This window comes from Octodon degus, unplaced genomic scaffold (genome assembly GCF_000260255.1).
Source record: "Octodon degus isolate 3935 unplaced genomic scaffold, OctDeg1.0 scaffold00069, whole genome shotgun sequence".
NCBI classification, from domain to species: Eukaryota; Metazoa; Chordata; class Mammalia; order Rodentia; family Octodontidae; genus Octodon; species Octodon degus.
The window spans coordinates 319,443-335,030 of NW_004524645.1; the positions used below are offsets into that span (position 1 = coordinate 319,443).

Genomic DNA, 15,588 nt, shown 5'->3' on the forward strand with positions numbered 1-15,588 from the left:
AAAAAAATAAATAAAAAGTGAACTTGGAGGAGCAAGTCTTCTTGAAGCAATCCTGATGACGCAGATGATTCTTTATTTTTAACCTAAGAGCACTTGTTCCAGAACTGTTCACAAACTGTAGCTGTTTCTATGGAAACAACTCAGTCCAGATAGGAACAAAACACTTGGTCCATCCAGTTTCTCTGTGTCTTAGTTTTTGTTGCCAGGATTTGTCTTGCTGTTCATAGGTTGTCAGGAGTCAGTGGTGTAATGATTCCAGTTGAGTGTAATCAGTTGCTTGATTTTTCTCATTTCTTAAGTGATTATACATGTTATTTTGAGGAGTATGGTATAGCTATGAGGAATAAAAGAGAAGCTACTGGGCCTGGTGGTGCATGCCTTTAATTCCAGCTCCCCAGAAGATTGAGGCAGGAGAATCACAATTCTGAGCCCAGCCTGGGAGCTGCAATATAATTCAGTGCGAAGGCTCTGGATTCAATCCCTAGTGCTGAGAAAAAGAAAGGAAGTAAAAATAAAAGAAGGGAATGGTGAAGCTGCTTATACCACTGTAGCCTCATCTTCCCTGTCTGGGGTATGACAAGGAAACCTGAAGACACACTTTTGCACTTCCTAAGTGGAGTCCTGTGTGAGCAAGGAGGCTGAGGGTAGAGCTGGCAGTCCATGTGTCTATGAGTGAACTCTTCTTGGATGTTGGAGATTTGCACCTTTCAAGTTTCCCACATGGAGACTTAGTGGAGCAGACACTTTATCAATGTTTACTACTTTAAGTCCACTTATATCTCATTGGAGATTGTCTTTAATCTATGCTTCCATTTAAATAGATATTTTAAAAAAACGTAAGAGAAGATATAAAAAGGATCAAGTCTGTAGCTGTGGGGCAGGCCTGAAGTTATGAGGCTCTGAGTTGATGCTGTGCCTTGGACCGTGCCTTGAGTCTACACTGTGACTTGTTACCACTGAATGGGCCTGTGGGTTGCCTGGGGTTCTGTTCACTATTCCAGAAAGTGGAGGGATGCAAGGAACATCAGACGTAGGGTCCAATATAGGCTTTTAGGGTGCTAATTCATATAATTTTGGATTACTCTTGATGTGTCTCAAAACCTTTTAATTTTTTATAGAAATTTAACAATGGTTGTTATACTATATATTGTTGTCTTCAAATGAGTTGTTCAGATTACCAGATAGAAGCATACAAAATTGGTCAAAAAACATTAAGAAGAAGAAAAAAATATTAAGCATTAACTGTTCCTTTCAATAGACCAGTAGAAAGCAGCAGTACAATTACCCCAGCTATCTTATGTGTATACATATAGATCCTTCCTTCCTTCCTTCCTCTCCCTCTCTCCCTCCCTCTGTCTCTCCTCCTTCCGTCCTTCCCTCCCTACCTCCTCTGTTTTCCCTCCTTCCATTCTTCCCTCCCTTTCCTTTCCCTTTCCCTTTTGTCCTTCCTTCCTTTCTTTTCTCTTTTCCTTCATCCCAGTTGTTCTTTCCCTTTGAGCAGTTTCTTTCCCTTTCATAGTATCTGTTTTATCTTTTGGATTTTATTTTCTCTTTCAGGTTCTTACACTAGGGAGACAATATGATGTTTACACATGTGGGTATGTGTAGCCATGTTTCTAGCAGTGCAGTTTGTCATAGCTACATTTTAGAAACAGCGCACATGCCTATCAACTGAGGAATGGATAAAAAAATGTGATATTTTTATACAATGAAGTATTACTCAGCTATGAAAAGCTAAATCTAAGGCTTGTATAGGTAAATGGATGCAATTGAAGACCATATTCATAACTGAAACCTTTTAATATTAAAAGTGCGTTTTTCCTAGAAAAATGTAAATTATTTAAGGGTATTTTTTTGTATTTTAGTATAGGGTCTATAGGATCTCACTATGTAGATCAGATTCATAGTGATCTGCCTGTGTTCAGCCTCCCAAGAGCTGGGATTACAGGCGCGTGCCATCATGCCCAGTATCAATTGCCATCTCACCGTGCCCCGGTGGTGGTGCTGGCATGGTATACTGGGGATTGAATCCCAGCCGCTACATCTGCCTAAGCAGGTGCTTTAATCTGCTGAGCTATTTGGCTGGCCCTGTTTAAGACTTTTCACGTAAATTGTGCATGGGGGATAGTAGTTTCTGCAGCATAAATGCAGATTTCCAATCACTGTTTATTGTGCCTGAGTTGCAACAGAAAAGATGTTTGGCAAACATCAGAAAGCAAAAGCATTCCTATCTTAAGTCTACATTAGACCTGTTCAGGGAATACAATTAGAAATCACATAATAAACATGTTACTTGAGTGCTTAATTGAGGATTTTTGTTTTATTTCTTCACTATCAGAGTGTCGGGATATGTTTTAAAGTTTTTGAAGGCATTTGTGAACAAGTACATAAAGGCCTTAACCTGTCTTACCTATCAAAAGCAAGAATCAATAAAGCAGGTAGTTGACTTGTAGAAAGAAAGAAGAAAACAGAAAAAAAGAAAACCTTTGCCATTTTTAAATGGTTCTCAGTTTCCCTTAAAAATGAAGTTGGAAAAGTTTTTTTTTTCCTGCAAACTTTAATCATGACCTTGCTTTGCTTCCATGCATTTAATTTCACTGAAGTGACGTTTCAAAGAAAAGCCTTTCAGTTTTTCCTTGAATACCCAGAATTGAAGTGATACCTCTCAAATGCGAATTGCAAGCAGCACCTCAGCTGTTTGGCATGGATGTAGAAGAAGGCCCATCGAACCTCTGCATCTGTGTTTAGCCTTAGGCAGGAAGTCTATTTCTTCAAGTAAACCTTCCATACTAAAGAGACTCCTTGCAGTGGTCCATGTCCAGGGCTGCAGTGCAGCACACGAGGCATCCAGTTTTACAGGCTCAGTCCTTTTCTCTGTCCTGTGGGGAATGTGTGAGCAATCAGTTGTTGAAGGAATCCCAGTACTTTTGGCTTTCAGAGCAGACAGACAGATGTGCTTCTGAGCTGGCTGAAGCAGGCCCCGAATATCCACACCCACAATCTGGATACAGAGAAAGAAATTGAACCTTCTACTGTATGCTAATATTCTTTTAGATTCGTAGATATCTTGAAAATGAACTTGCAATCATTTGCACTGTTGTGACATTTTACTATAAAAAGAGCTCTATTCTTAACTGCAGAAATGTTTGCAGAGTGTTTCACAGGGCCAAACATCTTTTCCAGATGGGTTACAAGAAATCAGTTTCATCTGGATTTTCTTTCTGGTGGCGAGGTCACCCCTGTCTGTATGTCCTTGCATAGTTTTCTTTCAACCTATGGAAAGTTCCAGTACATGGTTTAATTTTGGCTGCCGGACTGCTTCTGTAGGCCTGCAGTGGGCAGGCCTCTTAAAGGTTGGCCTTTGCTTCTCCTCACCTCCTGTAATTCATCTTTGCCCCTCATTTCTTTCTCGGAGAATGCATAGTATTCGAGATTTTCCTGGAAAGGGTATGATTATCTGGAAGTGGATCTGCTGTCACCCTCAGCAGCTTGAATTGTGGTAGATGGTGGCCTACCTAGAGCTCAGTGGCTCAGATGGAATCTTGGTCTCTTCATGTTTACGCCTCAGCAAGCTTGGAGTCAGGGTGGGGCTTGTTAGAGCCTGTGTGGGGCCCTGACTTTGCTTCTCAGCACCACACCAAAATGACAAAAGCCTTAGAAAATTCCAAAGGGGTGGCTTGTAAAGTGCATCTGTTTGTATTATATGCACACTACTTAAATCTGCTTACCTTTAGCCAGGCTTTCCTATGGATCGGATAAGTTGAAGGAAAACCTGGGGACAGTGGATTTTCTTATTGTTTTTCAAGGCTTTATATTTACATTTTCCCTTTGACTTGTCTTGCTCTGCAGTAGAATGTTCCAGAAATTTCATCAGGTGTAATGCCTGATTTGGCACTAACTTATTTATGGGTCGGCTTCAAGTTTCTTTTCCTTGGGTTTCAGTTACATGACCACCATAAACTTTAATTACACTAATTAGACATAGGCAGACACCTAAGCCCAGTTGGATTTCTAAGCCTAGTCAATGGCCCCTGTCATTAGTTTTTCAGTGACATGATTTGGCATCATTTTCCAACACATTTTCAGGAAATTAGTTTTAAGTTAGAAAAAGAACTTGTCTAATAAAGCTACTGAGACTCAACTAGTTTCTTTACCTTCTTGGAGAACTGGGCTTGAGGAAAATGTGTGCACTTAGGCAATACCTTGCAATCCTTTTCTTTCCATGACTGTTGGTTTTTGGATTAGTTTGCTACCTGGAGAAGGAGTCATGTCCAATCCTTCTGCCAGGCTGCTGAGGCCCTGTGTTCATGACTAGCTGAGGTGGAGCCTGACTTGGCACAGAACTGGGCAGCAAGTTTTGATGTGTGTGCCAACTGCAGCCAAGTGGTGGTATCTGTGTAGAGCACAGTGCTGAGAAGGATTCTGAGGAGTGGACCTCGCGAGCAGGAAGCAGACTGTTTGTGCCACCGCCACTGGGCACAGGAGGATGTTGTCCAAGGAACGTTCCTAACCTGTATCTGCCATTCCCATTTAAATAAGGATCTCCCCATCCATGCCTAATGGAAAGCTGTAAAAGCTCCAAGGCCAGTTAGCAACCTCCAGACTGGGCAGTGCTGCAGAAGAAACATCATTGCGAGCAGTGGGTGTCAGACTGCGAGTCAGGAGCACCCTCAGGCCATGCCAGACCCCATCTTTAGCTTTTTTTGGTTTGCTTTACAGGGCTTAAGCAATAGTACTCCTGTTATGAAGGATGCCATAAAAATACAAGCTACGTCAGTTTCACTTAATGTACATTTGACAACATTATAGGACACAAATATGATGCAGTCTGTTTGCGAGGCAAGCACTTGGAAATTCAGGGCCATGCTCAGTTGGTACACCCTGAGGACTGTGCCAGCGCCTTTGGTGAATCTCCCTAGTTCACATGCAGCCCAATTATCTCAGCCCAGGCGCTGTGCTCACAAGGCCCTACTCCTGCTCAATGTGCATTTGCTGCTATGCTCTCCACTGCTTAAGGCACCTTTTGAGTGCCAGCCCTCTGCAGGGCATTTGACATTTATACCTGCCCGAGGTCTCTGGTGCAGGAAAGAACACCCAGCTGCAGGGTCACTTTCTAGAATCCTGGTTGATGGGTTTCTCTTTTGTTAACTTCTCAAGATGGCCATTAGTGCTCAGGCACAGCTAATGGAGCACAAAGCCACAAGCATGCCTTGCATTTACCTACAGATTGTGGTGGGGTGGGGACAAATGCGCAGCTTCCTCCTGCTCTGGGATGACATCACATAGGGAACCAGGAACACAGAACAATACAGAATGTGGACGTATTGAAGACTGCTAACCTTTTTTGTCAGTTCCTTCTTTTTTCTTTTTTCTTTTTTTTGTATTTTAGGAAAAGGTCTACAGGGTGTTCAGGGTCTCACTACTAGATCGGACTTGTAGTGATCCGCCTATTTACAGCCTCCCAAGAGCTGGGATAACAGGTGCAAGCCACCATGCCCACTCTCAATCACCATCTCAGCACACCCGGGGCGGGGTTGGCACAGCAGGCCCAGGGATCAAACCCCCGGCCCCTGTACCTGCTTGCAGGCACTTTAATCTGCTGAACTATTTGGCTGGCCCTAATTCTTTGAAATAAGCACAACATAATTGTCATCTGAATCTAACACTAGGTGAGATTGTTCAAAGGAGTTTTGCACTGTTTTATGACCCATCATTTCCAAATCCTGTCAAGGTCGGTGCAGTAACTTAGCCATTTCTCTAACAGAGTGCATTTACAGAATCTGTAATGGTGCAGAGACTGTATGAAGATTTCTTTTTTCACTTTGTTGCTATCCTCTCTCCTGTGTCTTGCAGAGTCTCGAATATTCAGCAGCAGCTGGCCCAGCTTGCTAATGAGTCCTGGCCCGGCATGGCTGAGGCTGACAGGGACCGGCTGCAGCTCATCAAAGAGAAGGAGGCCTTGCTTCAAGAGCTGCAGCTCATCATTCAGCAGCGGCGGTCAGGTGAAGATGTGGCCCGGCTGGAGGAAGAAAAGCGGCGCTTGGAAGAAGAGATCCAGCGGGCGAGGGCCACATCTGCACAGGGAGCTACAGAAAGGTGCACTGGTGTCCAGAGATTCAGGGGCAGATGGGACATGGGTTCCAGTGAAGAACAAGCTGGAAAAACTAGATCAGATGATTTATATATGGCTTGAGCATGTTCTTGATTGTTACAGGTTAAGTATCTCTTATCCGAAATTCCTGGGCCCAAAAGTGTTGCCAATTGTGGAGAGTTTTTAAAGTTTGGCATATTTGCAAAGACTTTGTTAATCTGAAAATCTAAAAGCTGAAAGCATTTCAAAAATTTGGCATTTTGAATCATATCACATTTTGGAGTTTAAAATTACTGATGCTCCACGTATACTGAGAGCATCTACTCAGGGTTTCTGCACTAAAGTAGAGGAGGAAGCATGTGCTTTCCATGCCACGAGAGGTGCCATCTGCTTCCCAAGGCTCCTGAGGCTCCTGCCACCAGCTCAGCAGTGGGAGGTGATCAAGATGCAGGAAGGCGTGCGGGAAGGCGCTTGCACCATCCCCATGTACCCTTCCTGCATAGGTGCTCGATCCTTTGCCTGTGTTTGTTTAGGCTTGGTGGCACCAGCAGGAAGACGGGGAGGCAGGTGATGGTCCAGCCTTGTTGCCTTGGTGAAGTGGCCCCCATAGTGTCCTGGGGGCCCTGGGCATCCACCAGCTCTAAGTTTCATCTCTAGCCAGAGAGGGCTGCTCTTTTGCAGTAGGAAGTTGGCAGCCTGTTACAGGTCTGTTTCTAAATGCACCTCTCCTCTGTTGGTCTTGGGACCCTTTTGAGCAGGACGTGAACCCAGTGTCTTTAGTATTCTTCAGTGCGACGTTGTTCAGCCTTTCATCATGTGCCATGTCCCCTGGTTTCCATTTGCCTCCTGCAATCGCCCATAGTGTCAAAGGCTGTGTCTGTTTTCCATTTAACAGCTGTCAGCAGTTTATTTGTGGAGTTTTGCTGAGCTCTGGAGAACCCACTCCCCATTTGTTTAATATATTGGTTTGTTAAACGTTAACATGGGGGCCGGGGAGATGGCTCAGTAGAATAAGCGCTTCCTTGGCAAGTGCAAGGGCCTGAGTTCAATCCCCAATTCCGCCAAGAAAAACAAAAAATAAATAAAAAATAAAATAAACATTAACATGGCCATAAGCTGCACCACCGTGAGCATTGTCTACCTAGACTTTAGGTCACCTGGATTACTTGATATGCACAGATGCACTTAGAACTAATATTTCATCACACTTTATGACTGTTCTTGGTATTTATTGGGCATCCTTATGCTTGGCTGCCATGAACAAAAAGTACCAAAACATTGTCCTGTCCATCTTTGTATCAAGCAGTTATGGTGTACCACGCATTCCTCCAAGAGCCAGGGATATATATATTTTTAAAAGAAGACAAAAACAGTCTTAATTAGCACCTGTGACCTTGTCCGATTATTTTTTCTCATTGCTGAGACAAAATGCACAGCACACAAAGTGAAAATGAGAAAAGGTTCATTTAGCACAAAGTTTGTAGGGGTTTCAGTCCATAATCAGCTGGCTGGTGTCAGTCCATAATCAGCTGGCTCCAGCGTGGCATGGCAGAAGGGATCACAGAGGAGAAACAGTTCATGGTGGGCAGAAAGCAGCAAAGCAGTGAAGTAGCAAAGAAGCAGCGAGTGCAGCAGTGGCCTTCTTCTTTCTGACCCTTACATTCTGTCCAGGCTGCACACCCTTGGAGTGGGTAGCGTTCACACGAGGGTGGGCCTTCCCTTCGTCCCCACCTGTGACTGTGCCAAGCCGATCAGTGGCCCAATTTAGTAATCACACACCCTCGACATCAGTATCACACACTTAATCCCAGCATCCCACATTCTGGGTCCAGCCAACTCCCAAACTCCTACTTCTTAGCGCGTGGGGCTTTGATGGTGGACATTTAGACACAAGTCAAATAGATCCAGATGCTTTTAGAACTGCTAGTCATGCCCACCCAAATCACCTGTAGGGAATTTAGAATTTACAGTTGGACTTCTTTTATTTATGTATTCCCTGTACTGCATTTCAAATCCACCAATTGGCTGTTTTCCTACCTACAGGATTCTGCTTCAGGAAAAAAGAAATTGTCTACTTATGCAGCTGGAAGAAGCCACTCGCCTAACTTCATATCTCCAGTCCCAGTTAAAAAGGTAGGTTACTGTAAAAGAGAAAGCGATAATCATCTCTAGTGCAGTGACATATACATGAATTTTAGCTTGGATTTTTTTTTTCCTACTGGACCTTGTAACTTGAAATGAAGTTAAAACACAGAATGGAAAAGTAGGAGCATTGTATTTGTCAGAGATCCTACTAACATCTGCCTCAAGGAAAATGAGGGAAACCAAATTTGGTTTCAGAATAAATAAATCTGAAATTAAATTTTTATCAAAGGATTTTGTAATCCAACGCCTTTCAAAGTGTTCATATATTCACATGCACATCTTTATTTGGGGGGTTTTTGTAAAGGATATGCATACTTTCAAGTGCAGTTTGGATGCTTACTAACAGCTCACCTTTTCAGGTACTTACGATATTGTGAAGCGTAGTGTTGAGGCTTTATACGAATCACTTTCTCAGTTACCCCTCCTAAGAGTGTGGAGGTAGGACCTGTTATTACCCCATGCCCCAGAGAGTGAGTGCGAGCCTTGGGGATGTTCCGTTGACATGACTGAGAATGCTCGGCCAGTCTGCCTTTGAGCCAGGACTCCAGCCCAGGCATGAGTCTGCTGTTGCCCCGTGCCCTGTAGTGTCACTGAGAAAAATGCCAGAGATGCTAGTCTGCTCAGATGTACGCAGTGGTCAGAGCTATGCAGGGCTTTACTCTTCCCACCCTGTGTGTTTCTAACACCTGATCTCTCTTCTTTCAGTCTGTCTGCCAGTACCCTGACTGTGTCCTCTGGGAGCAGCCGCGGGTCCCTGGCCTCCAGCCGGGGCTCACTGGCCTCGAGTCGAGGTTCCCTGAGCTCGGTCAGCTTCACCGACATCTATGGCCTTCCGCAGTACGAGAAGGCCGATACTGAGTGCGGCCAGCTCCTGCGCTTTGATCTGATTCCCTTCGACACCCTGGGACGCGATGTCTGCTTTGCAGACCCACCCAGCCACTCGGGCTTCCACAAGCAGAGGCGGTCCCTGGACACGCCCCAATCCCTGGCATCACTATCTTCCCGCTCCTCCCTGTCTTCTCTGTCACCCCCCAGCTCGCCCTTGGACACGCCCTTCCTCCCAGCTTCACGAGACTCACCTCTGACGCAGTTGGCAGATGGTTTTGAGGTGCCAGGCCTGGGTGCTCTAGACAGACTTCGGGCACAGGCCTCTGCATTGGGAGATGAAGATTTACAGGGCTCGGTGCCACTTCAGCCACATGGATTCCCTGGGGACAAGGAAGGCCCACGGGAGCGGGGACCCCCAGGGGCCGGAGCCCCTGCCACTGGAAGTAAGTGGTGATGAGACACACCCTTTGAAGCAGGGTCTGAAATCTAGGAAGCGTACTGTGTGCAGTGGCGTTGCAGCTGGTAGCTCCTCCCATCCCTGGTGAGCTGGAAGTCTACAAACATGGACTGGGACAGGAGGGGACCATACCTGCTCTAGTCTTTCCTGTCTGTGCCAGGGAAAAACACCACTGACAGAGTGGTCTTTCCCAGGTATTTGGCTTATTGTAAGTGGGTATTTAACTGTGGAAAATGATGGGAGAGCCACAGTCTGCCATGTTCAGAGGCTGGTAAAGAGGCACCAGACCTCAGGGAACTGTAGGCTGTGTGCCAAGGTGGCGCATTCTGTGTGTGCCCACTTTGGAGAGCAAATGGCTTACATCTGATTGGAGTTCAGTGGGAATCTCTGCTTTGGCACCTTAACTTCCTGTCTTTGTCCTCTGTCCTTGTAGTTTTAAAGATGTAATCTATCAAATATGGAATTAAAATAACTGCGTAATTACTAAAGGCATACCAGTAAGTGTCAGTCATTTGTACCACTGCCATGTCTCTGGTGGTCTCCACGTGGAAAACCCCTGGCAGCATGAAGCTAGCTCTGGGCAATTGTTTGAGTGTAGTTCCTCCCAAGCGCCTGGATGCTGTTCTAGAAAATAATAGCCCCGTAGGCTTTTCAAGCCAACCCCCAGCAACTTTAAGTTTTAGGGCTTTTTGTTTGATTTTTTTTTTTTGTACCAGGAATCAAACTCAGAATGTTATACTTGCCAGGCAGGTGCTTATGTTGCTGAATTATATCCCTGGCCCTAATTTTTTAGTTTTAAAACAGAGTGAAGAACATTGTCGCCTATTCCTGAAGTTAAGCCCATCTAATCAACTTTTATTTGTACAGCAAAAATATCTTAGACATTCCATTTAGGCAGATACTAGATAACTTGTAGAGCATACTGGATAATAAACAGGGGTATTTCTGTTCTCTGGCCTGGGGGACATTTGATAGTGTCTGAAGACACTTTTGTTTGTCAGAACTAGAAGGGGATATGCTACTGTCACCTAGTGGGTAGAGAGAGTCCAGGGATACTGCTAAACATAACACAGTGCACACTGCAGCCTTCGTAGCAAAGAAAGATCCAGTCTAAAGTGTTAGTTGTGCAGAGCCCGAGGAGCATGAGAAGCGTACTGTCCTTTATGAAACAAAGGGTAGAAATAGAACTGAAATAGATGACCAGTGTGGTGTAGAGAAAACAGCTTTAGGCCACCAGTCTGGAGACCAGGATTCTGCTAGCTGTGTGACCTTGAGCTGTCTCACCTTCCCTATTCTTAAAGCAGGTGACTTGTCGGGTCTCTTCCATTGGCTGCCATTTTGTTACCTGTGATATAGACTGGCTGATAGATGGCAAGGTTGACTGCTCTTTAGATTGGCCTATCTATAGAACGGTAATCTGTGCATTCTTACGGGTTCCGCCGGAGGCCAGGATGTTCGACGCTTTCCCACGACTCTGACAGCTCTGTTATTTTTGATGTTTCCTCCATGGTCACAAGCACACTTTCCTATCCCCAGGTACATGGCTTCTGTAATCTCACATACACAGGCAGCTTTCATTCCCTTTGTTCTTTCTAGCTACAGGTGCATTGTTCTGTGTTTATTGCTTTTATTCAAAAATGAAAGCTCACAAGAAGGACTGAGTTGAGCATCTGTCGTGGCTTAAATTGAAACTTCACTCCTTAGTCTCTTTCCCTCTCCTCCTCCTTAGTAGTTTCTCTCTGAATGTTGAGATACAAGAATATCGGTCTGGTTATGCAGAAAATCTACACAAGGCCATAGGCCCCACTGAGCCAGGAAAGACAGAGTGGGAGGGAGAAGGCCTGACTTAATTTCTGATGCTGGGTCGTTTGGTTTTCCTTCCCACTCTGTGGCTGGCATTGTAGTGTTTCCAGCTTGTTAAACTGAGAAGTATGTGCTTAGTAGCGTTTAGATACTGCCATCTGGTGGTGGATTCTTGCCTGACACTCAGCTGAAGCAGTTGAGTCACTTAGCGTCTGCTGTGTGCTCCTAGATATCTGGGTGGTACAACCAACTTCAGGTGTGGACAGTGGTGACTCTTTACTCCCTTGGAAACCCCTGAGCCCAGGGTTGTCATGGCTTCATAAAGGTGGAGCTTAGTTTTTATCCGATTACTCCCTCTATCATTTGTCTTTCCGTCCACATTTTCAGTCTTGCTAGAACCAGCAGTAAGTTCGTTGTCCAGGCAAGTTTGAGTGAGATAAAATTTTAGTAAGTTAAAAATCAAAATTACCCAAGCCCACAGACCCGTGATTTCTTCCACTATGATTTAAATCAGTCAGAGGTGACAGAAGTCAGGTCAAAGGAGTGGGGCAATAGACTCATTCTGAACATTTTTCACATTTTTGCTAGTGTTGGCTTCCCTGCATTTTGTAACTCAAATGTGTCATGGTTTTGAAATACTTTCCTATTGTCATCTGCCCACTATTATCTGCTAATCAGAATCCATAAAATTCTTGACTTTGTTCCCCTATTTATTGACTTTATTATAGTCATACTCTTATTTAAAATTGTTGGCTTAAATTCTGCCATTTTTTCACTTTGTGCTTTTTATCTCTCTTCTCATGCGGCTCCACAGAAACATTCAGTGTAAGTGGCCTCGGAATCCTCCTCGTTCCCCTTTGTGGCTCAGGCTGTGGGCCCATCTATGTGTGGTGAATCGTGATGAGGACAGCTGGGGTGTGCTAATCAGTTGTCATTACCGTTCGTATTTCAGCAGTAATAGTCCCTCTAGCTACTAAAGTCATGTGAGAACTTTTCTAAAAGCTTTCACTATTTTTCCCTACATGTATTTGTTTCCTCTCCAGAATTTAGTGGCATTCCTTATTTCAATGTCAGCTGGAAGCTTTGCCCACGATGTGGATTTCATTGTATTTCCCTCCTTTTATATCAAGCAGTGTTTGTGTCCTTGGGTTTTGCTGTCTGCTTGTCTGCCTGCCTGCCTGCCTGCCTGCCTGTCTCTCTCTCTGTCTGTCTGTCTGTCTGTCTGTCTGTCTGTCTGTCTGTCTGACTGGCTGGCTGACTGGCTTGAAGGGTGAAAAAGTCAGACTTTTTAAAATGAATGTGTAGAAGACTTTTTGTTCCTTGCTTCTTTGGCGTTGCATTCTGCCTTTGCCTCTTTGCTTGGAAGCCCAGCGATGGATGCCTTGGGTACATGCTGTGGGGTGCCCCTTGCTGTCTTCCCACCTAAGGCAATCGCTGCTACTCACATCCCAGAAACTCCTGCTTCAGTTGCTTTTTGCATTCAGGGACTTGGCTTGGGACCCATGGGGAGGCATTCTCTGGTTTCCCTCCTGTTTTCATGCATTCCCATTGTCAGGAGGAGAGAAGAGTTTGGTCACAGTTGTACCATCAGATGCATTACAAGGAGTGCTTAGGATTGTTACCTGGGCATGTCCTTAAAGGGACTTATTTTTATCTGTCTGTCTGCCTATCTTTCTACTTGTGGTACTGGGGATTGATCTCAGAGCCTTCACACTGAGCTACACACCTAGCTCTTTTTTAATTTTTTATTTTGAGGTAGAGTCTCATTAAGTCACTAAGTTGCCTAGGCTGGGATCAAACCTGTGATCCTTTTGCCTCAGTCTCCCAAAGTACGGGATTACAGGTGCCACTATACCCTGCTTTTAAAGGGGTTTAAAGCTACGAACTTTTTCTGGTGCGAAGACTGAGAGTGGAAACTGTGATGGCTTTCCTTTGCTGGAGATTGATGGAACATACCAGAAGGTTCCGTTTTTAGTTTTGGGCCACAACTTTGAAATCTTTGACACAGCAAGGATGAAGAAAAAATCAGGACTCAGTTGTTCTGCCCTTCAATCTGAAAGTTGGTACCTGCTGCCGCCATAGGATGGAGCTAGCCTCTGTCTGTGGTTGACCAGGAGAGGCGCAGATACTCTTCCACCCCAGGCTTGACATTGCAGACCTTTAGAAGGCTAGCTTTTGTCTCCAGCTGACATAGAGAAGTCAAAGACCACAGCTTGTGTTTGTTTGTTCTCTGTGCTGTTTAATGTGTTTGTATTTAATTGGCCTGAATCATTGGTTGACAACAGAAGCGAGTGCCTTTGGGCTCATCATTTCCTCAACTAAGGACCACACAGATACCAAGATTTTCAATTTATAGAGCCTAATTGTCCGGAGGAAAGTATAAGGCCATAGAGGAACCCGCATTGTTAGCGAGAGGCCTCACGTTAGAGCAGTATTGAGCTTGGGACTTCCTGTTTTATTCTGCATGCTAACCAAATATGCTACTCTATACAACGTTGAGTCTCCTGTATACATAGTCATGTTTCATGTAGAAAGATTATGTGCATAGTTTATAGACTTGATTTAAGGGAACTTATTGCTGTGAGAAAAGGGATAGAAACAGTGAAATGTTAGAAAGCAAAATTTCAATGATGATCTTTGGCTTTTGATTGAAATAAGCAAGAAACAAAAATAAAGTGCCTGGGAATGGTACCCAGGAATGTAATTCTGGAAGGCAGCCTCCCCCCGGGCAGCTGGGGAAGATACTGCGGCATTTAAGTAGAAGAGACAGGTGTGCGCCGCAGCACCCTCCCTACAAGCTTCAGGGACCCGGCGAGCTGTTGGTGGAGGATTAGTCTAGGCTCCTCTGATATGGAGGTCACTAGATTTTGTTAGGGTTTATTTGTATGATAAAACTTTTTGTCATTTGTGAAAGGAATATGATATGTTTATTGTGTAAGTATGGAAAATGCCCAACAGCATGGAGAAGAAAATGAAAAATACTGCCCCCATGAGAAAAGTGATGTTCTTTTGGATATGTTTTAAGACACAAAAAAAGTGCTGTATGCTCATTAAGGAGGTGACAAACAATTTGTGAATGCAAGTGTCTTTCTAGACAGTTTAAAAGTTTTCGGAGTAACCCGCAGCCTATTTTCCTGTTTCTCAGTATTCGAAACAGTTCGTGCATGGTATCGTTCATTGTATGCCCAAATCACAGTGTGTCTCTAGGACTCATGGTGATTTAGCACAGCTCTGCTGCAGAGGTCCTGGCTTCCTGTGCTGTCACCTTCTGACCCAGGTATGTCCCTTGCTTGCAGCAGTGACGCTCCGCGAAGACAGCGCCAAGAGACTGGAGAGGAGGGCGCGCCGCGTCTCTGCCTGCCTGTCGGATTACTCACTAGCAAGTGATAGTGGGGTATTTGAACCTCTGACTAAAAGGTTAGGAGCTGCTCCTCCTTTTATCAGTTGCTTCTATTGGTACCTGTTCCTTGTGGGGCATCGGTGCTAGCATGTAAGACTTCTCCATTCTTCACTTGTCCCTTGTCCCTGCCATCTTTTGATCCCTTTCCCTTTTACAAAAGATCTGTGTCATTGTTCCCTGTCACCTATCTCTTCTTTGCTCTGTATTCATGCTTTGGGTTTCTCATATAAAAGAAAATGTGACATTTAAGCCTGTGTGTCTTATTTCACTTAACACTGTGGCCTCCAGGTGCAGTCACTTTCCTACATAGGTCCCAAATTTGGCCCTTTCTATGGCATCTTATTCCCTTCTCCCTGAGCTGACTTAACACAGGGCTACTGTTACCCACGAGACAGATCCATACTGAAGCTTTTATGTGGTGACACTTTATGTATCTAAAGCTATAAAGTATTTTTATTTTTCTTATTTTTAATTGTTTTGGTAGCAGGAGTCAAAATGAGGACCTTGTGCTTGCCAGGGAGGCGCTGTGCCAGCTGCTGAGCTATATCCCCGGCCTCAAGTGTTTTTCTAAGTCTTGTCAACTTGAGGAACTTGGGGCTTAAAGCCCTGCCAAGAATACTCCCCTGGCTTCTGGGTGGCATTTGCAGGCAGTCTTTCTGTTCTGGGATCACTTCTTTTCCCTAGTCCTGGGTGTATTAATCCTGAAGCTTCATAGAACTGCAAAAGAAGAATAGCGCCTGTACAGTAGAGACCCTTGTTTTTCTACAAAGGTTGTTCCCTAGAAATGGATTTCCTGCCTCTCTTCTTTCCTGTGTTAGAGAAATAGCATTAAAAAAAACCCACCAACCTTTAGAATTCTGAACT

The 15,588-nt window shown here is 44.5% G+C and overlaps 1 protein-coding gene across 1 annotated transcript in view; it reads left to right on the top strand.

The window, feature by feature from the left end:
- Wwc3 (WWC family member 3) overlaps positions 1-15,588 on the top strand; it is a 116,110-nt gene that overhangs the window by 83,087 nt on the left and 17,435 nt on the right. Inside the window, exons 9-12 of the mRNA XM_004635023.3 lie at positions 5,854-6,096; positions 8,135-8,224; positions 8,942-9,507; positions 14,621-14,741. Coding sequence (XP_004635080.1) covers positions 5,854-6,096; positions 8,135-8,224; positions 8,942-9,507; positions 14,621-14,741 — 1,020 coding nt within the window. The remainder of the gene's footprint in view (positions 1-5,853; positions 6,097-8,134; positions 8,225-8,941; positions 9,508-14,620; positions 14,742-15,588) is intronic.